This window comes from Polypterus senegalus, chromosome 9 (genome assembly GCF_016835505.1).
Source record: "Polypterus senegalus isolate Bchr_013 chromosome 9, ASM1683550v1, whole genome shotgun sequence".
Taxonomy (NCBI): Eukaryota; Metazoa; Chordata; class Cladistia; order Polypteriformes; family Polypteridae; genus Polypterus; species Polypterus senegalus.
In genome coordinates, this window is record NC_053162.1 from 122,774,112 (window position 1) to 122,797,315 (window position 23,204).

The 23,204-nt window shown below is 35.6% G+C and overlaps 1 protein-coding gene and 1 non-coding gene across 3 annotated transcripts in view; both read right to left on the reverse strand.

Moving 5' to 3' along the window:
- ncapd2 (non-SMC condensin I complex, subunit D2) overlaps positions 1-23,204 on the reverse strand; it is a 96,780-nt gene that overhangs the window by 51,231 nt on the left and 22,345 nt on the right. For both annotated transcript variants that reach the window (XM_039763694.1, XM_039763695.1), the window contains 7 exons: positions 22,670-22,797; positions 22,449-22,572; positions 20,648-20,795; positions 18,900-19,097; positions 17,197-17,331; positions 14,853-14,940; positions 4,371-4,560 (listed from right to left, as the gene is read on the reverse strand). In XM_039763694.1, the coding sequence (XP_039619628.1) occupies positions 4,371-4,560; positions 14,853-14,940; positions 17,197-17,331; positions 18,900-19,097; positions 20,648-20,795; positions 22,449-22,572; positions 22,670-22,797 (1,011 nt within the window). The remainder of the gene's footprint in view (positions 1-4,370; positions 4,561-14,852; positions 14,941-17,196; positions 17,332-18,899; positions 19,098-20,647; positions 20,796-22,448; positions 22,573-22,669; positions 22,798-23,204) is intronic.
- On the reverse strand, positions 9,042-9,331 carry LOC120536148. Its single transcript, XR_005635054.1, has one exon. It is a non-coding gene; the product is annotated as a small nucleolar RNA U85 (small nucleolar RNA).

Genomic DNA, 23,204 nt, shown 5'->3' on the forward strand with positions numbered 1-23,204 from the left:
AAAAAAATGGTAATCTCAAATTTTCATGGGGAATAGAAATAAGGTTATCTGTATTCATTGAAGACAGAACTCTTGATCAATGAATAGAGGGTTTGAGGTGGGGCTTTGGGACAGGGTCACTCTTTTGTATCGAAGGGGCTTCCTGTTTGGGGAGTAATTTAATTTTCATGAAGTATTTATTTACAAATAATTTAACAAAATGTGCAGGCGTTTCACTAGTTGATTATGTAACATGAGTAACAGGTTTTTTTCGTGATATTTGGTATCATTCACCACTGTCCAGTGCTGGTCAATACAGACTCCAATTCCATCGGAAACGGTATCTCCATTCTTCACAAATGTGTGATTAAAAATTTTTCAATGGCCTTCACTACAAAACTAGATGGGGCAACAAACAGGAGTGGATAAAATTTTTTTTTGAGTAAATTCTAACTTGTATGACTAACAAACTAAAAAAAACGTAAACAGGAGAAATCTAATTTGAAAAAAAAAAAAATGTAATATTGTTGCTTTAAAATACTTTATATAAAGAGATTAACAAAATATACTGCTCACAAAAATTAAAGGAACACTTTAAAGAAACACATTAGATACACCAGATCTCAATATGAAGTTGGATATCTATACAAATAACGACAGGGCAATGTATTAGGAACAAAAGGATGCCAAGTCTTTTAATGGAAATAAAAGTTTTCTGCCTACAGAGGGCTCAATTGTGTAGACACCCTAAAAATCAGAGTGAAATGAAGATGTGGCAGGCTAGTCCATTTTTTCAAAAACGTAATTTCTGCTACTCAAAATGCTTTTCAGTATCTTGTGTGGCCCCCTCGAGCTTGTATGCATGCTTGACAACGTCGGGGCATGCTCCTAATGAGACGATGGATGGGTGTCTTGTGGCATTTCCTCCCAGATCTGTATGAGGGCATCCCTGAGCTGTTGTACAGTCTGAGGAGCAACCTGGAGGCGCCTAATGGACCGAAACATAATGTCCCACAGATGTTCTATTGGGTTTAAGTCAGGGGATCGTGAAGGCCATTCAATTGTTTCAATTCCTTCATCCTCCAGGTACTGCCTGCATACTCTTGCCACATGAGGCCGGGCATTTTCGTGCATTAGGAGGAAACCAGGACCTACTGCACCAGCGTAGGGTCTGACAATGGGTTCAAGGATTTCATCTCGATACCTTATGGCAGTCAGAGCACCATTTCCTACGCAGTAGATGTCTGTGTGTCCCTCCATGGATATGCCTCCCCAGACCATCACTGACCCACCACCAAACCTGTCATGTTGAACGCGCGTTGCAGGCAGCATATCGTTCTCCTTGTCTTCTCCAGACTTTTTCACATCTATCACAGCTGCTCAGGGTAAACCTGCTCTCATCTGTAAAAAGTACAGGGCACCAGTGGCGGACTTGCCAATTCTGGTGTTCTTGAGCAAATGCCAGTCGAGCTCCACGGTGCTGGGCAGTGAGCACAGGGCCCACTACAGGACGTCGGGCCCTCAGGCCATCTTCATGAAGTCTGTTCCTGATTGTTTGGGTAGAGACATTCACACCAGTGGCCCTCTGGAGGTCATTCTGTAGGGCACGAGCAGTGCTCAGCCTGTTCCGCCTTGCACAAAGGAGCAGGTATCGGTCCTGCTGATGGGTTGAGGACCTTCTACGGCCCTGTCCAGCTCTCCGAGAATAACAGCCAGTCTCCTGAAATCTCCTCCATGTTCTGGAGATTGTGCTGGGAGACACATTAAACCTTCCTGCTGCAGCACGTGTGGATGTGCCATCCTGGAGAAGTTGGACAACCTGTGCAACTTCTGTAGGGTTAAGGAATCTCCTCATACTGCCAGTAGAGATAATTACTCAAGCCAAAACTACCACGAGTGGAAAACCAGCCAAAAAAGATCAAGAGGGAGAAACTTGAAATGACCTCCACATGTAAAACCAGTCCTGTTTTGAGGGTTTTCTAATTGTTGCCACTTTAGTGCACCTGTCGTTAAGTCCATGAACACCAATACAGCTGAAAGTGATTAACAATGACCTCAGCTGCTTAACCAACCAGAAAATTATCAGACAGGTTTAAATTGATTTAATGCCAGGCACAATAAAAAAAGTGTTCCTTTAATTTTTGTGAGCAGTGTATATTTTTATGTCAGGGTACAAAAAGAGCACACACCCACTGAATCTACGATAAAGTCCTGTATGACAGAAAGGTTTCCAACTTTAAAAATATTCAATATCAATATTCTAAAATTTAATACAAAAGGTAAGTAGAAAATAAAGATAAAACATGCTGAATAAAAAAATTCAAAAGATGTTCCATTAAAGTTTAAATGTGATTCTTTCATTAAATTTTTATAATGAACATAAGCTAAACAAGAGATCAAACTTTTAACATGATGGAACAAAGACAAGCAATACTTAAATTTTCCGATGGAAAGCTATATCCAAGTGACTTAAATAGAAAATGAAAAAGTTAATATATTCTGTTTTAAAAATGTACATATTTAACCAATCACATAGTAAATCAGTACAAAGGTAATTTGCCTTCATCTGACATTAGATTAATTAACAACAATCCAAAATAAAAACAGTTGTTGTCTAATATGGAATACCTTTTGACACAAAATGAAACTAATTATGAAAGAAACATTTTAGTCTCTTTTTTAAAATATTAATTGCCAAAACTGTAGCTTCTGGATATTTACTCTTCCTCTCACTTGGTGATTGCATTGATATATACAATGACAGACAAACTTTCTTGCTTATTTAGTAGGTGAAGAGATCAAATGTTTATGGGTAAAATTTGAACTTGGCTTCCTGCCCAGAATTCCATAAGAAGATATTCTTATACACCTATAAAGATTGATTCACAAAATTGCAACAAAGCACAAAAGAGGCAGAACCCAGTTTCAACAGAAAACAAACTTTGTCAGCACAGCACAACATACAGTTATAAACAAGTACATTAACTTGGCTGGTGTGGTTGGTGGTGGGATGGCATGGGGGTGTTTGAGAGTTTGTTATTTTATTTTTTTTTCAATCACAGAATAGTATCTGATTAGATCATGCCATGATTTGGAAGGCTCAATAATTATTGCAAAGCTTCAGATAATTATTCCTGACTGAAATGTTGAAGGCTCATTACGTTTAACAATTACAGTATAAAACTCAAAAGAAAATTATGCCTTTTAATTCCTCTGCATTGGAAGAGAAATGTCTTGTTGACCTACAAAACAACTAAGTTATGACATTATACACAGAGCAGAACAAACACCATCTTTATCTGGCTTTGAAGTGCTTATTCATGGTCTTTGACATTGCATTTTAGGCATACCATGTAAAACACCTCCAGAAATAATTGGAAATGTATTGACATTTGATCATCAGAATATTTTAGTCAGATATCCAAAGATACTCATTACACTTATATGCAGCATCCCCTGAGAATTAAGTGAAAATAAGACCTGGATGGTATAAAAGGTACCTTTTCAAGATGAAAACAGCCTACAAACATTTTTTTGCAGCTAGTTATAAGCTTCTTAGATATTTCTGCTGGTAGTTTCTCCCAATCTTTAACTCAAATTTGTTTTCAATATTTGCAGGATTCCTTTTACTAGTAGCATTATTTCAATTTTCCAGAATTTTTCAGTTTAGACATAGGTCAGTATTTCTTGCTGGCTGGTTTCACACATTCCATTTATTAAAATTTTAAACATTCTTTCCTTTTTTACCCCGGGTACCAGATGTGTAAAGTGACACTTGAAATTCTGAGTAGGGTAGTGATATTTCAGCTGAAACAGAGAGGTTTCAACTACCCAGAAAAAATACTTTCAATCACAATAAAGCGAGAAGAAACATGCCACTTTTGGATGTACTGTATGTTTTGGGCCATTTTCTTGAATTAAGATTGATGATCAAAAAGTTTTTGGACACCGAATAGCAAATTAACCAAGTGATTCTCCAATTTCATGATTCATTTAATACTTCGGGACTTCCAATAACAGAGGCAGGGGCAAGGCAACAGAACTTATTCTGAATCAAAATCACTATATTAATTTTTGATTTGATGTTTCAATAAGTTCTCAATACACAAAGAGTAAAAACAGCATTATATATATGTGCATGTTTGATATACTGTAGTCCTAAACCAGTTATTTTCGCTCCAAAAATGGAACAATTTCATGAACAGATTTGCCTTAGAAGCAACTTTTTCTTCCCAAACCATTTTTGTATAAGTTGTCCTCTACATATGTTTGTGAAGAGTTTAAGTGTAGGAAAAGAAAGTAGCTTCCCATTACTAAATTCTGGCAAGACTTCTGATGAGGTTAAAGTGAGACAAATGTAAGGTATTTGATACAGATAAATAAATACAAACCTATATTTGTTGTTTTGCAAAAGATGCAATATTTTCTCAGCAGACTCTTGTGGCGTCTCATTTATAAGGGCATCATCTTCACTGGCATCCTCATTATAACCTCTTCCCTCCACAGAAAGCACAGCCTCTACAGTCTGAAGCAGCTCAGGCTCCATTGCATTCCACACCTCCCAGGCTTCAATCACAGCAACTAGCAAACAAAACAAAAGCATTGATATATTTATATAAAAAATATTCCAAAATGTTTCTGCTGCTGAGGAGCAATATTTCAAATGAGTTAATGTTTCCTCAATGACTGAATAATTTAGTTGGTTCCATATAACTCTACACCGGGGTGTTAAACTCAAGGCCTGAGAGTTGGATCTAGCCTGTGGACCTTTAGTTTTCTTAAGCCCTGATCTGACCTACTCCAAGTGTGGTCTATGTTCCAGCACCAGTGCATTTAAAATATATCTTTATATCTTTTTTTAAAACGATGTTAGTGCCATCAGTCGTGATGCACAAAATAATGCCAGTGTAAAATATGTACTTTGCTTTAGCAAACAATTCTCATCTGTGCCATGCTGTCCACTCCCTTGAATTTATGTGTTGGCCAAGGCACCTTTAACAGGTAGTGTTCCAAATTCCAAGGTGCAATGTACACAAATGTACTCTTTGCTTGAACATACTTCTTTATTTTCTTTGGGTGCCAATTTGCAGTTATTTTGTTTTACTACTGTGTCTTATTTTCTCTTCAACTCTTTAGTTATGGTTTTGATGTGGATTTTGGATACAGTATTGTACAGTACTTTTTTTTTTTTTAAAAAGAACACAGTGGACTGTCATTAGGAGTGCTTTTAGGATCACTTATGGGCCTGTTATTAATCCTTAAAATGTGAGGAATCAAAATAAACCATAGCTCTCCTAGATTGCTAAACTGGTCAGCAAACACTTTGTTTTTGGTGGTGAGGCCAGCAGGGGGTGTTTACCTTGTGGTCTGAATATGGATCCCAATGCTCCAGTACAGTGATTGGGACACTGTGCTGTAAAAATGGCTCCATCCTTTGCATGAGATGTGTTACTGAGTTCCTGAATCTTTATGGTCAGAAAAGATCCCTAGACATCCTACATGAAGAGCTGGCTTTATCCTGATGTCCTGGCTAAATTACCCAGCATGTTTTAGTCACACACACACAATCTCTAACTGGCTGTCTCTCTCACCACTCACTCTCAGCTTGTGGAAGGCTACCCAAAACATATGGCTCAAGTTAAAACAATTAAAAGACAATGCCACCAAATATTAAAAGTGTATGTAAGCGTGACCAGCTGGAATTGTGATATATATTCAAAAAGTGAAATAATCGGTCAGTGAATATTGTTGGAAAAAATACTTTTGCCCAGTACAAAGTAGATTTCTTAAACTTTTTCTTTCGGTTGCTCCCGTTAGGGGTTGCCACAGCAGATCATCTTCTTCCATATCTTTCTGTCCTCTGCATCTTGTTCTGTTACACGCATCACCTGCATATCCTCTCTCACTACATCCATAAACCTTCCCTTAGGCCTTCCTCTTTTTCTCTTGCCTGGCAGCTCTATCCTTAGCACCCTTCTCCCAATATATTCAGCATCCCTCCTCTGCACATGTCCAAACCAACGCAATCTTGCCTCTCTGACTTTGTCTCCCAACCGTCCAACTTGAGCTGACCTTCCAATGTACTCATTTCTAATCCTATCCATCCTTGTCACACCCAACGCAAATCTTAGCATCTTTGACTCTGCTACCTCCAGCACAGTCACCTGCTTTATACCAAATTTATAGTTTGCTAGTATAAAATCTGTGGAGGAGTTAGAGTTTTAAAGAATTCACCCTGTGTACATAAACTTCTGACTTCAAGCGTACACATTTTGTAAATAAAATGTACTGAACTGCTTAACTGCCAAATCAAATGTTGGCCCTCATAACTGAGTTTGAGACTCCTGTTCTAGACAGTAAAATGCTAAACGAACCTGCTACTAAATGCCTTCAACAAGAGACCTAGTAATACCCAGTAATACCCAAGGTACGAGTGAAGTTTTGGATGACATTGTCACGGGTATAGCACTTCCCAAAGTTATTATTGTAGACTAAAACTTATTAAAAAAAAAAAACCCAACATGTTGATAAACAAAATAAAAAAGATGAAAAACTAAAATGCTACAAAACTATTACAGTTGCTGAAAAGACTAACTGAAATAGAATAATAAATGACAAAAACATTAAGTTTTCATGATCATATCTCAACGGTAGAGTCCATTTTTGCATTCTTCATAAAATTCTTGGACTGTCCTTTAAGCGGTAAAATTCAGCATATAAAACTTTCTCTGAATAAGACAGCATCAGCAATCAATATGGCCAGAAGACAACAACAAAGCACAGTGTGTGAGTTTAACACTGAAAGATACAATAGTAAGTGCATAGTGTTAGAGAAGGCTGGGTATGTTGTGTGCTGCACTCAAAACGTAAAAGTTCACAGAACTAACCATCACAATTTAGCCTAGAACATAATTCTTGGCAAAGGAAGAGAAAGGGTCAAACCATCAGAGGATACATGCAAAATACAGGACAGCAAACATTAGCACTTTGTTTGCAAAGATCAGCAGGTTGGGGAGCAAATTCTGCTGAACTCCAAAAACTTAAAGAAGTAAACCTATTCATTGAAACTGGTACATCTACAAGGTTATGTGAAATGTCATATATTTAAAAAAAAAAAAAAAAGTTTCTTCTTTTGACCCCAAATTTTACATGCTATGTGCTGCACCATTATGTATATGCATATAAAATGTATACAGCAATAAAGAATACCAAAGAGATAGTTAAAGAAGCTCGTAAAGTAACCCTTTGTGTAGATGGGATAGCTATAAAAAAATTCACTTAAAAACACTGAAAATAAGCTTTGACCATTTGAAAGAGCTCCTCTTCAAATGCAGAATTATCTGGAAAAAGTTAGGTAGAGTGTTTTCAATTGGCCACCTGTTCAGTTCTGTCAAGCCAGTGTCTAGATATTCTAATCATACCCCCATGACTTTGGATCTCGAGTGTGCCTAACAAAGATTTGTTGAATGCATATTCTCAGCTTGTGGACAGTTGTCATCTGGATTGCAAAACGGAATGACTGCATTTCTGGAGCACAGAGTTTTCTTTAAAATTAACAGAAAGATGTTGTGTTTTTATTATTAGAGAAAGGGAAGCGGAGTGAACACACAATGCAGCTTAAAAATAAATTCTTTATTCTAGGGACAATGTCATCTAACACTCCTACTATCTCATGTGAAGCAGTAATTGAACCTATAGCTTCAATATTTGGTTGCAGCATCTTTAGCAGACAGACAGACATGTGTGTGTGTGTGTGTGTATAATACACACACACACACACACCCCAGTACTTGCAAAATCCCTAAAAAACACAATTTTGGGGATTTTTCGGTACCAGGAGTAAACCTCAGTATACTCTCAATCCACTGCCCCTTTCCTCGACACTCACTATTAAATTAATGGAAGAATGTTTGTTTTGTAGACTACACACACACACCATCAAGAGGGAAGAGGCACAAAGTCATGGCACACCATGGAGGCTAAAGTATGATGGGTATTTTGGAGTTCTATTTTTTTTGCAACCATTTTGGTACGGAGTTCTGAAAGCCAGTATTGATACCAAAGCCAAAATTTTAGTAGCCAGTCCAGCACTATGTGCAATATTGGCATTAGACAAATACAATAGTAATTTAAAAATGAATTAATAGTAAAGATGTTTAATCTGGTTTGCTTTACATAATGTCAGATTTTGTTTAAAGATCTGAAGCCATATATTGTGACAAATATACAAAAACAGGATATCAGAAAGTCTGCAAATTTTTTTTTTTTTTTTTTTATAAATAGCACTGTTCATGTATTTAAATGTGAAAAGTTCTTAAACTCTGCATGTTTTTAATAAATACCAGGCTATATTTGGGTGGGAGTTGGTAGAACACAAAATAAATCGAGATCATATAATCATGAGAATTTAAAGTAGGAGAGTAAGTTACATACCATTTTTTTTGGGGTGAAGGATGTAAAAGTTTTAAAAACTGACTTTGAGGGCAAGGAGCACCTCAATTTGTAATAGACATCATGAGACGCTGTCATCAACTAAAATACCTCATGACTTGCTAATCAAATGTCACCAACGCATTTGTGATATACTTGAATGTAATCCATTGTTTCTTGGGGTAAATTTCCCCAAATATTTTGTTTACTTCACAAAAACACAGAAGCAACATTTTATAAGTGCTAACTATGGGTTAAATTTACAATTGATGCCTTGTAATAGTTTAAGATATTAGATCAGAACATGTAATTTTTATTCGGTTATACATTCCATATGATGTACTTAAATTTATATTGTATTAAAATTAAAGGAAACATTTTAGACAAATACTTGCATAATAAAACATGGGTAAAGAGCTCAAAAAATAGGCACAAGGGTAAAGTATTACATCTTCAGCAGATATTTACTGTGAAATGCAAGGCAGATTAAGAAAATTAAACAAAAATGCTCATGAACAAATTATGCACATTTGCCCCATTAATGTAGGAAAGCCCAGAACAGAGTATTAATTTATTCTTAGCAATATGTACAATTAATCAAAAACAATGTGAATGCACCTCACAGATAACATAACCCTCAGATTACCAAAGACGTGCTCATTCCCATTGGTTTACCAGAGGTGAGATGTCAATGTAACCCTCTGAACCTCTCCCTATCTTATCAAACCTCATGCAGTATTCTGGGCTGTACGACCTTCAAACATCCATCACTGCTTGTGGTTTGGTTAATGTTGGCCTGCCCTTACAGCAAATGATCAATGCTCTGCACCACCTGCCAAGATTACAGGCCTGTTTGAGAGGGTCACAGGACATCACTACCTTTACCAGTTGGGTCACACTTGCCTAGGTCTCATCACTGGGTTCAACAATACTGTGGTATTAGATTCACAATAAAATACAGTAGGTTTTGGTCAGATATTTCACATTAATGCAAGAAAGACATTAACATATAGCATTACCAGGTTAATAAGTTATTACAAATCTTAACACTAGAATCCCTGAAGCCTACAAAAAATCTTTGTAATGCTTGGCCACTTTAAATTCCCCTGCAACCCCTCATCAGCACCTTTGTTTTGCAACTGTGTAAAATCAGTACTGGCAGCAGGCTGCCTATTTACCCATCCTCTATCGAGGAAACTGAAGTCTGTGTATCTGGGAGTGAAGTGTCTGAATTGTATAGGGTAAATAATATATTATTTGGAATACATTCATATCATGTGTGTTCCATGTCTGCAATGATGTGTAAATGTAGCGTGACAGGAAATACAAGGCAAGAAATGTTGAACACGCACAACTAAAACAAACTTTTTTCATGTTATAGTGCGAATGACAAAATGCCAACGTGAGGAGGTATCCGAGGAGGTTTTATTAGCTGTATAATGTGCTATGCTACAGGGGTGCAAAAACCAGAATAGTTCTAACAAAATGACAGCATTTTAGTTTAGTACAACATCCTCACCAGTTCTCTGAGCAACTGAGTATTTGTGGGATTGGGTGAAATGAGCTATATAAAAAAGTGCTAATGCACAACTATGAGACACAGCCAAACTGACATGGATCAGTGCCCCTATGCTCATTTATTTCATCTTGCAGAGTCTATGTTCTGATGAGTTCAAGCTGCTCTGAGACCATAATGGAGCACTAATTCCTAAACAATGCATTTTATTTTTAAACGGAACAGCAATAGCGTACCCTTTTCATTTTTTTTAATCAGTTACTTTCATGTGAATCATTAAAATGTTGACACACTGAGCAATTTATATATTGCAACTGACCCCTTAAATGTTCAATGTTTTTTATTATAAAAGCATGAAGGATGTTTATTTTATATGTTAATGTTTTCTCTATAGTTAAATTGGATGATGCTAAAAGTTACACATTTGTTCCATATGAGGTCTGAGGGGTATCCAAAACCCAGATATCCATTTTGCCAAGCGAGAACCAAAGTCTTGGCTTAGCAAGACACTCCTAGACACCCATGCTGCTAGCCACAAAGTCTCAGTCACCATGGCAGGATCCCTCACCAGAATGTAGCTTTGTGTGTTTACTGAACAAATCGGCAGGGATGTCACCTGAAGGTTCAAGCTGAACAAACTACCATAAATCAAGAATGAGAAACATTGATGGTTAAATCTTTGCACCAGTGGTCAACCAAGGGAATGGGATTATGTGCATCCAAGAAGCCAATGACAGGACCTTTTTCTTCCTGCCTTTAAAATCCGAACTGCTTTTCTCATCAAGCTATAGCTATCAACCTGGCTGGAACTTTACTTGTCCATAGCAAGAACCCCAGCTTATATGGTATGCCCACAACAGAGGTTGAAACAATCCCTTTACTCCAAAGCACTAGCTGTTCTTGCCATTAGTTCAACCCTACTGAGAAATAGAAAGTGCACAAAAATGTAAAGCTTTGTAAACATGAGCTAACTGATAACCAAGTCAATGTAGAAGACATTACTTTGCTAGGAACAGAGGACACTGTAAAACCCTCACAGAGAAACTGCAGCAACACCCGCAACCAGAAGGTGTGATCATAAGCGAAGCAGACAAGCTCCTCAACAAGGAAATTGCTCTGAAAATTCTTCCCATGTCTGAAGAAAGCAGACTAAGAAAGGAACAATGCATCACTCACCTCAAGCCATAAGTAAAACAAGGATTCTGAGAACTACTAATGGTAATTTTACATAGGATAGAGCCAGCAACATATTATGGTACGGAGGTCACTGTAACTGAAAGTTAATGACCTTGGGCTTAGTGTACTGTATAATGGCGTGCATAGAATTCACATAAAAACATGGTGTACGAAAAAAAACAAATGTGCGTACATACAAAAAAAAAAAATTGAAATGCATAATACTGGGCAAGTTCCATGCACTTCCCCTTTATACATCCCAATGAACGCGAATTTTAACGCGCATGCATACGCCCACAGCCCCACCCCAACTTCCAGAATTTCACATAATTGAATAGGTAATGCAATATAAATAGCCACTTCCCTTCAGTGTTTTGTTAAAAGACAATAGAAAAAGCAAATGGAAAAAAGAAGAATTTATGCAAACGTGAAATTTAGGTCCCACTCAGGAAAGTATAGACAAGGAAAAAACATACAATTTGGTGGCTTTAATCTCAAAATTTCCACTTTAATCTCGTAGTTTATTTCATCATTAAAGTAAAACGTTGTAAACTTCATCTTAAAATTCACCTTCAATTTACTAGAGTTTTTCAAACCCCATTGCAAATAAAGTAGCATGTTAAATGCCTCGTATTCGAAGTGTTCCCCGATCCAGTAGCTAATTGGTATGTGCTTTTTTTTTTTATTAATTTTATTACAATCCATACATAGCAATCAAGTTTTTACAAAAAAAAAGAATTATGTTAAGAACAGATCGATCCCCACCCCTAATGTGCTTCTTAAATGGGCTTTCTCTTCTTACGCCGACAGGAGCCATTAGATTTCCCTCTCAGAACAACATGCATTGAATTCTTCATTTGTGTCCTTGATCACCAACTCCCAAACCCAACTTTTACACATTATTTCAATTAAACCAGTGAGATACTCACTCTTGCAGCTAGCCTCTTAGAGCCTCATCACAACTGCCATAAATGTTCTCTGCACTCAATGTACAGTTTCTTTTGCAATCACTTTTTAGAGATGTTGTGCCAAGGTGAACAGGGAATTTAACTGAAAGTCTTCTGGACTAGCTTTTTTTATTCTTTATTTTAGCAGTATTGTCTCTGCCAAACGTACCAGCCCCCAATTCCTGTCCTTCCATTTCCCTTCTCCATGTAACCAATCTTCACACAATAAACGTCTTCATGTTTGCTACCTCTTTGCCACCAAGCCCCCATGTTTGATAAATCTCATCATGAAAATGGTATCAAGTATATATTTTAGTATTCTAAAATGTTCAGAGAGCTGTAATATCATGAATGCAATGTATTCTGTATGGCAATCACTGCCTTCGTGCTCCTGTCGGCACGTTGCGCTTTGGATTCACTGTGCCACCACGTTTAATTAATAATGCTATATATTTAAATTAATTTAACTGTAAAATGTAATATTCATATTCTAATGCATTTCATCATTAAAGTGACATCAGTTATAAATCCTAGTATTCTAACAGCTCCAAGAGGATAGCTCTTGGAAATCTAAATCAGCTTAGAAGCCAGGGATCATCATCTGTAAATATGTGCCCTCTTCTAATGAATTTAATTTCTATGTCATTTTACTCCTCCATAAACTAATTTTCCTATAAAATAAAAAAAACAATAAAACAAAAAATATACAATATGAAAGCATAAGTACAATATACATATATAGTACAAATGGTTAATAAAGTGGCTCAGGTTGTGCAAAACAATAGTTGTAGTGCAAGTTTATACTCGGGGGAAATGTAATTATAAGTACAAAGAGTTCTACCAGGAGCACTTGATAGACTGAGTGGGTTTATAGCTCTTGGGATGAATTTGTTCGGGCTTCAAGGTCCGTGCAGGAAAGGCTCTGAAGCGTTTCCAGTTGGAAGAAGTTCAAATAGACTGTGGCATGGATGAGTGGAATCCATACAGATGCTAATGGCTTTCCTGAGGCAGTGTGTGTTATACAATGCCCACCAGGGCTGGAAGCAATATCCTGATAATCCTCTACAACCCACTGTAGAGTTTTCTGATCAGCTGCTGTGCGGCTGTGATACACAGACAGACAGACAGGGTTAAAATACTCTGAGTGGTGCATTGAGAGGAACAAGGCAAAAGCCACTAGGGTATCTGGAATAGTTTGGCCATTCTGTGTACCATTATATTGTTACAGAATGATTACAATAAGGTGCCTTAGATTTGTAAACGATATGCAAATAATTTTGGTTTATTTGATACAGCCCAAGTCATGGATGTCAATCTAAAGAAGACCACAGAAATCGCTGCAATGCTTTAATGCTGGGTGCCACCAGTCTGCAAAACTGCACAGAAAAGTGTACACACAGGGTGTGAGGCTACTGTAAAAATGTGCATGGCTTTATGCCAATTTTAGTTTTTATAAATCTTGAAGTGAATGTGGAAAGGGGCGGACACAACATTTTTGTGTATACACACTATCTATAAATGAGGCTCCTTTTTGAAGGAGAAGTTCTGGTTAAGAGTTTCTCATTGTATATCCACTCAAAGTGCTGAGCAGCATCTTGCATGCATTCTCACACATGCACAAACATAACTCTATAAATGGGGGTTGGTGGTAACCCAGTACAGACTGACTGTGAGCAAATGAACAGCGTAAATACGAGAAGCTTAGTAACTAGCTAAAGAGCTTATTCATATTGATCACAAGATCGATCAGAATTCATGCGTTCTTTTTCTATAGGAGTGAAAAATTTAAAACTTTCAGAACTTTACATTTTGTGTTGATTGTTATTCTCTTTCGTGTATATTATATATTTATACATACCCACAATATCCATCTTCTATTACCCTAATGTTATAAATTGTATTAATTTGTTTATTTTAATAAGCTTGTTTGGGTTATTTGTGAAAGCAGATCTATCATCACGTCAAACTACAGAGAAAGTGTGAATGTTACTGTAGACTTGCTCAGATTTATTAACTTTGTTCATAAATTGTACCAATCCTCATACTTTAGGTGTCCCAACTGGAAAGTTAAACAAAGATCCCACATTCTTCCTACAGGTGCTTGGTAGAGCAAGACAAATGAATGAATTCCAAGCAATTCTATGACTTCAAAATAGCTTTGGATTTACCATTCTCTCATACAAGCTACAGTATGCTTGTGCTATGCACAAATCAATTCTGAACAATGTCATGGTGCCCCAAGCTCCATCACTGATTCCTGCGTTTCTCTGACAATCATGATAATGTATAATTATAATGTATTCTTATATGATTCTAAGGAGTTTTTGGACACCATATCTATAATGCTTAGAGTGGCAGACAACTGGAGGCAGTAATAAATTAAAACTGTCCTTATTTGACAAGGTGTACTAAGGCATCAAGGAAGATTAAGAAAATGTTTTACTACCACTGTAGTATGAAGACTCACAAGATACTATTAGTATTTTTTTTTAATGTTTCTTCTGCTGCAACTTAAAAAGTTGAATAAAGTTCTACAATCTTAGATGCAACTAATTGATGCTGAATATGGACACTTCATCGCAACCTTTCCAGAACTGAAGTCAACGTTAAAACTCATTACCCTGGTAAAAGAACAATAAAATTACATTAATTAGAAGAAAAAGGGAAGCTTTCTTCGAGTGAGATTCAGTGTGGCCAACACTAACATAAAATTCAAGCAAGAATACTACATTTTCCAATATACAAGAAATACTGCAGTGTGCAAAAGTTGAAATGTCAGAGTACTTTTATAGATTCACACCAACCTGGAGTTTTTTCCTTCTCCTTATCCTTCATCTCTTTGAGCTTACAAATTTCCTTTTCCAATGGCTCTCTCAGGTCTGCACTGCTCAGCTTAAAAAAAAAAAAAAACTTCCATTAATGAAAAACTTACTTGTTCACTTCTAAACTATATTCTATTAGCTTTGATTAAAAAACTATTGGCACTTCTTGCTGTTTCAAGGTCAGCTTGGGAGAAATTCTAGGCTTCTTCTCTGGGCTGTATACATGTTTCAATGTTTCTATATACAACTTTTAATTAATCCGCAATCAATTATTTAAGTAATTGAGCATTCTATCAATTATACCATCAATTAATCGAGTATTCAAAATATTTTTGAATTAGGAGCAATAGTAGAGAAAAGCCAAGCAAAATTACACCTTTTATTGGCTAACTAAAAGGATTACAATATGCAAGCTTTTGAGGCAACTCAGGCCCGTTCTTCAGGCAAGATGTAATACAGAAACTGGAGTTCCCTGTGTTTATATATACTCTACGACAAGAAACAACACTAGTAAATCTTTAAATGAGAAATCTTAATTGTAAAAAATTAATAAATTAACCCTAGCCTTAATGAATTTGACGAGAGAGAAGAACAATGCATGGTTAAGATCTTTGGATAAGATAACTCTCCAAAAAAGTCTTTTGAAGTTTCTAAGGAGTTTTTCAAAACAATGTGGATCAGTAGTCAGGTCGTCTGTGTCATTCTGAGAGATGTAAACAATGCCCATATCTAGCTATAAAACTCTTTTTTTTTTGTTCTTTATTTCGATTTATACAATTTTCTTGTATCAGGAATTTGTTAGTTTTCACATACCCCTTAGGGCATCCCTGGAGCAATTGAAGGTTAAGGGCTTTGCTCAAGGGCCCAGCAGAGTAGGATCCCTTTTGGCAGTGATGGGCTTTCGAACCGGCAACCATTGGGATACCAGTGCAGATCCTTATCCTCAGAGCCACCACTCCGTCCTATTAAATTTGAACATTTTATCTTCCCATTCTTTTCTCTCTTGCTGCGTTTTGAAGTTGCCCATAAGCTCTGTGACTTTAAAATCCCTCTCACAGTGTCCATAGCTGCTGAAGTGGGCTGCTACAGGAACATTTAATTTGGAACCTATGTAAATTAAATTATCTGGCGGCGTGTTTGTCCAGTTTCTCCCACAAAGAGTACAGTGTCAGGACATTTCATGCAGAGAATCAGGTACACGAAATTAGATGGATCTGCAGGAAAATTATCCCTTTATGTGATGTTCAAGTCAGCAGTGTGGTATAACTATACGGTTTGTATTGTTAAATGTGGGCACACGTTTTACATCTTTTTTTGTAGGCAGGGAGATGTGCCATTTTCTGTTGGTTCATTTAGGGAGCTTCGGACAATTAGTTGCTGAAGGTTTGCTGGTTGTCTGTATGCCAGGAGTCGAGGTTCAGGAAATACATTTTTCGGTGTTTGGTGGTCGTTCAGCATTGGCTGAAGTTTTTATATTTTTTCAAGTGTTTCAAGATGTGGGTTGTAGGTGACAAAGGTAAATATACAAAAGAGAAATTAAGATCTGTCTCTTAAAATTAACAGCTAATTGAATTCTTTTTCAGAAAAAAAGTTTTACTGCTCAACTTGCTTACAATAAAAAAATGTCAAAATTAAACTCTTAGTACATTTATTATTTTCTGTGGTTTAAAGAAAATATTTTTTGAAACACAAAAACAAATACAAGAATACTACTATATATCAATTATAAAAAAAACCCAAAAAGTTATACATACAGCCTAAAACTAAGTGCCAGGATATACTCTATGCTACACAACACACATGCAGGAGGCAGTCTGAGAAACCATCACGGTGAGGAGAGAGGGGGAAAAAAAAAAAAAAGAAAAGACCCATTTCCATGTATTGTGAGTTGAGAAAAGGATTTGCTTTACTGCATTGAACCATTCAAACATCGAATCACACACATTAGGGGCTTTTCTGTGAACCTAAAAATGCTTTGCTCTCTTGGAGGGGTTAACACACATAATAGAAATTGTTATAAGAATGCAGAATAAACCCTAGAGATGTTAGTCTGAGAACCTAATGTATCGTTTCAGGCTATAAACAGCAGATAGTCAAATGATGTGGCTTGGTTATACAGATACAAAGGACAAACCACTCTCCCAAGCATATGTGATTGAAATTAAGAAAGATTAAAGCAAAACGGGGCAGAACAAGCAAATAATTATTCAGGTCATACTTTTATTATGCCATGCACATATTCTAAGTCTAGAATGAAGCAAACAAAAATGTGAAAATCAAATATTTGTGTCAATGTTTAAACAGCACAAAAAAAATTAACCATTACCTTCCAAGTAAAAGGGTTGTTTGCCATGAATGCAGCAAGCAACTGGATAGCATTCTTGCACACATTCACAGACTTATCAGCAAGACGTCCAATGGTAAGGGCCAAGACATCCCGAAAACGGGCAAGAGGCAGAGCCTAAGGAAAAATATTATATTTTAAACTTGCATACTGAAGTCACTTATTTAGTGTATTATGCTCAGAATGGACTTTACTAAACCCAAAGAACATGACTTCAAGTCTGTTATTTATTTTGCTGTGTGTTTTCAAGAAAAAGTTCAAATAGTTTGAAAATATATCACATAACAAGAGACTTTCCAGCCATTTTCTGTTGTAGCCTTCATAGATATAATCTTAGCCTAAGGCAGTTAGTGGCATGCTTCCTTGAAGCCTTTTGCCTAATGTGACATACCTAGCAACTCAGTTTGATTTTTGTCTTTATTTGGAAGTGGGATTTGAATGTATAGGAGAGTTAACAACAAACAAAGAATGCTCATCCGAAAGTATAGAATAGAATCTATGTGTAATAATGAGATAGGGTGGTATGATCCTTGGAAACAAAAGAGAGGTTTGTCTTTTTCAAGTCTTGCTTTTTACATGCTAAAATAGAATGAAAAAAATAAAGGGTTGAGATTGCTGCAGAACTCGCTACAGCTATTAACCTCTTGTTTTTAGCCCTTAGATCTGCTTTTATAGAAGAGTTACAGCACCTCCAAATCAACTAATTAAGAGCAGTTGATTACCAGTACCTAACACAAACATCTACAAATATTACTCATACAGTACATACTTGATCATGTCTTGACATTTACTGAATAAATAATGACAAAACAGGTTTGTGGTATTCATTATCTGAGGTCAAAATAAAATTTTAGGACTTGGCAAGAACTAGATTGTTGAACCATAACAGTTTGAGATGTAAAAAGTAGAACTAAAAGACATGTCAAAACACAAAAATATTACATTACATATATACACACACAGGACTTGTATAAAATGTGCTACACAAATCTTATGACAGGTCCAATACCAACAACATTATTGATTTTTTTTTTTTTTCCGGCTTTGCAGCTTTGCCCACACACACGCACACAGATGCCTGCTAGCTAAGAACCAGAAACAAAACAACTCAAAAAAAAAAAAAAATGTAGCAGATTGTGTCATAAATGAGGAGTACAATATCAATATTGCAAAAGAATTTTCTCTTACAAATTAATCTCTGATTAAACCACCCTTGAAACAATCTACAGTGATTACAAAAAGTATTCACCACCTTGGAAATCTTTATTTTTGTACAACAATAAAATATTTAATTTAGCTTTCTTGACACTGATCAACAAAAAAAGATCAATGTCAAAAAAGCCAAATTAAATGCAATGTCATTCAATAATACAATGTGAAAACCTCCAAGGGAGTGAGTGAATACTTTTTATACTCTACTTTGGTATATGTACAAAAGACCTCATTTTTTATTTGCAAAAACAAACATGTTACTATTGCATAATTAAAATGTGGTCTGTACTGTGCCTGACCATGTAGATTAGTGGTTCAATATGCAATGTTAGATATGAACAATAGCAATTCATCACCTGCCTGTGCTACAATTAAACAATAAGTTCTATACAATTACATTGTGTTCACTACAAAAAAAGTTTACTATGCTTACAATTTTTAATAGGGGAGCAAGACACCACTAATAAACGTACTTTTTTTTGCACGATATTGGTATAGACCTGTAGGACTCTGGATCTCACAAATGAGTTGATATCATGAATGTGCTCCTGCAGTGTTTCAAGGAGTTGATCCCTTGTATCTCGGGCAGAATCTTCCAATTTTTCTCCATTAAGCACTTGGGCAACCATCTCTCCCATAACTTCTAATACTGCCATGCGCATGACATAGCTCTGAAGACCCAGGTAAATGCAAAAGAATTTAGGAAAAACAGGTGCATTAGACGACAAAAAAAAAAAAAAAAACAAAAACACAAAATTATATTAAGTGTTCAAAATAAAAATTGTTTTTGGCAGCGTGGTAAGCCATTTTATTATATAAAATATTAAAAGAATTTTTGAAGTTCATCATTTTAACTTCCCGAGTAAGCCCATCTTTAGAAATTTAAAAATGGGATTGTTTGTAAAGTTTTTATTTCTGTGCTACATTCATTCTTCATGTTCAGTTTAGTTTTATGAACTTTGAATGTTCTATTTTAATTTTTATTTTTGGTAATTTGCTTCTACAACTTTTTACTTTCAGTAATTATTTCATATTTAAGTTTAGCTCAAACACTGCCATGTGAAGATGAACTGCATGCTCTATAGCACTGGAGGTGCAAAAACAGACATGCCCATAAAAAGATGTTAGCTCTTTTTAAATTTAGCTTATTTTTATTAACACAATCATTTTCATTAATTACAACAGCCTTGCATTAGAAAGCACCTTCAAGAGGTTTACAATTTTAGCGAACAATCCACCTGATCAAAAGAGAAACAAAAATATAAAACATAAAAAACATATCCACTGTACAATAATTTATAGACAATATTTGATCAGCTCATCCAATTTTAATTTAGTACAGTTGGCCATTTTGTTTCTTCACTACATATACGACAGCTTTTCACCCTGAGGGACATGCTTACAAGAGTGTCTGTAATAGAGTTCTGGGTATGGGCAGGTAAAGTAACAGATTTAACACAAGTATAATAGAAGTATGGCATGAGTAATTTACAATTATAATGTTAGTGATTACCAGATTGAATCTTATGAAATACTAAAAATAATTGTATGCATACACAAATGCAGCACAAACATAGTCTAGGGTTAATAAAAATAAAATATGATTGTAAATTTGACTAAAGTACCACATTTATTTTTTAAAACATTATATGCAACGAGACTTTAACATGTATTCTACACTGGAGTAATAGTGATGAAGGGCATTGCCTACCCAATAAGAATCATGAAAAGTGCAAAGGTTAGCCAAAGTTGAGAACAAAGGTAATTTAAAACCTTTAAAGTCAAGGACGTTCATAACAAATGCTGAAAGAAAGGATGGTTTGCCTCTTGCCAGTTATTTATACATAGATGCATATATGCAACTGACTTAAATGAGAATTCAACAATGCTATGTTAGCAATCTGGGAGGTTATCTATTACTAGGTAGTTGTAAAAATAATGCATAATTAAATTAGCATGACAGAACACAAAAATTATATTCAACAAACTGCAAATTTGTACACTTCAGAAGTTACACAAAATTATTCCACAAAGCTATTTCAATTCATTCATTCAGTTAATACTGATGTTAACACTTCATCATACAGAAATGGCATAGATTCAACTGCGACTTAATTTTAACTGAGAAAACCAAAAACAGTACTTTATATCTTATATAAAAAATCCAGGCCTACAAATATCTGTGTCATTGACATATCAAATTATAGAAGAAAAATCCAACCTCTCCATCCAGATACTCAAGGAGAACACTAATCGCTGGAATCATAGTAGCTGGTATAGCAGATGCTAGTTCAGTCAAGAAAGTAGCATATGCTCGTGTGCCTGAACCTTCATGAGCCAAGTCCTCATGACTCTTTAGTCCAATCTCCCTGTTTAAAAAAAAAAGACACTAACTAAAAACACATTATATCATTCAAAGATACAGGCTGTAACACTTGATCTAATGTGGGAGCAAAATGATCACCTAGGTATAAGCAACATTCATCACCCTAAGCATTTGATCAAAGCTCCTCCCAACCGATATTTAGCTTTAAGAATAATCCAATGCTACTGCACCTCCTTGTCTGCCGATTACTTTCTGGCGCCTAGTGATCGCGCTATCGGTTTTTGAGGTGGCCACTATCTGACGATATAGATATGAATATTTCCGAGTTTGATGTGTATCTAGACTCTCGGCCCACTCAGGTTGTTTTTTCACCTCCAGCCTTCTGATTATCCTTTTCCTTCTTTGACTTTCCCACTATTTCAATTTAATTCAGGTGATATGCCACTGTCATTGCAACCCTACTAACCTTGGCTAAAACCCAGAAATATTACATAAAAGATAGTTTAAGTTTTAGCTGCTACCTCTATTGCCTGCATTCTTTCCACCAAACAAATACCACAAAAGTAAACGCTGATACTAAGACACAAAGGTGACCAGACCAAATCATCATGTAAAAGTGGTACAAGATCATTCAAGGGTTTTGATAATTTCCACATGCAATGTCAGCAGTTCCCCTTTCCATCCTAACTATTAGATGTGGTCTAAATAAGAATATTTTGTTGACGATTTCCATTATGTTCGTCTAGATGCATTTATATTTTCATTGCCCTTGATTCTGTACTTGAATCAGTATGAGAGGAAAACAAAACGCCTAGTTATGCTGCTTTCAGAAGCAATTAACTGCAACCAGATATTCAAAGTCTTGTAACTCTTCGCAAGATTTTGATCTTGACTTTGATTAGGCTATTTAAACAAAATAACTATTTTCTAATTTATTTTTCTTGAATTACTCTGAAGTAAAAACATATGCATTTTTTGGAAGTAATCCTATATATTTTGGATTACTGCACTGCTACAGGACCAGCTACATTTCAGCTTGAAATAATTTGACATAAGATGTGAAATTCCATAGACCGAATACATGTTACAGTAATTAGTTTTTTCATCTTGATACTTTTGTCTAATATCCTTTTTGAAAACACAGCTTTAAACATAAGATTTACAAATCTCAAGATTTTGTTGTAGGGTCATTTGTGACCAGAAATGTCATGTTTTTTCTTCTTTTTCTAGTCAATCCTATCACTTTCACAAACAGTGAAAAACTCTGCAATAGCAAAATCCTAGCTTACTCTGGTGACCAATAAGAATGGTTTATCTTAGCATCCTTCAGTAAATTGTCAAAAGCTAAAGGGATATTTCAAAAAGAAATTTGAAGGCATTAGGTTAAAAACAGGCACTCTGTGTTGTGTCTTTCATACTTTTCAAAGATATAACCAATAACACTTGTATTTCCGCCAGATTTCTGTTACTGTACCTTAAAAATCAAATGAATGAGCAAACATTGAAGTAGGCATTCTCATTTCAGGCTCTTATATTTATCCAACTGATACAAAATATAACCTTGTCATTACTTTGAAAAAATGTGATAATATCAATATAACATTTATGTATTGTCCAGCATTTTAGGTGCACCATTATAGATTTAAAACTAATACTATACATCATGGTGTTAAATGGGAGAAAAAAAAATCCTAACCTCATCACTTCACCAACAATACTCTTTGCACCATATTCGGTCACCCACAAGCTAACTGCCTGAGCAAAAACAGGGGCCAGATGTTCAAAATGCTGAAGTAACTGGACAACTTTCACACTAGCACCTGGAGGGGGTTTTAAAAAAAAAAAAATCAGAAAACTTTTTTCCCTATAAAACTTGTTACATAAGATAGGAAAAATACTTTTAATCATTTTACTTACCTACTAAGTGGTTGTATTTTTTTATGAGCACGCCCAATAAGTGGATGATATTTTCTTTTGTGCCTTTGTTCTTTGCTTGGTTGAGAGATGGATTTTCCAGTAATTTATAACAACAACAAGTTATAAGGCTTAAAAGAAAAAAAAATGCTAAAGTTGGTAGTCAATAAGAATTTTTCAAGCTTTGAAAAACAATACAAGAAGCTTGTATCACTTGGAGACCTTTAGCTAATCAATGTTTTTAGGGAAAAATGTCAAAGAAATATAGGAATACTGAAAATATTTCCCAGTATTCAAGTTGGTAAAGCAATTACAAATTAAAAATCATCACACTTTAAATTAATTTTCTGGTCTATATAACCATGCAGCAAATGTCCACTCCATTTACAATACATGCTTGGAGTGGTACAACATTTTTTATTTCTTTTTGGGGCTTCTGGTACATCTTTTTACTGAGATCAAGAACATGATACACTGTAGTTGACAACAAACAGGATAAATTCTTAGTATTTGGTATACTATATTAACCCCTTAGGGG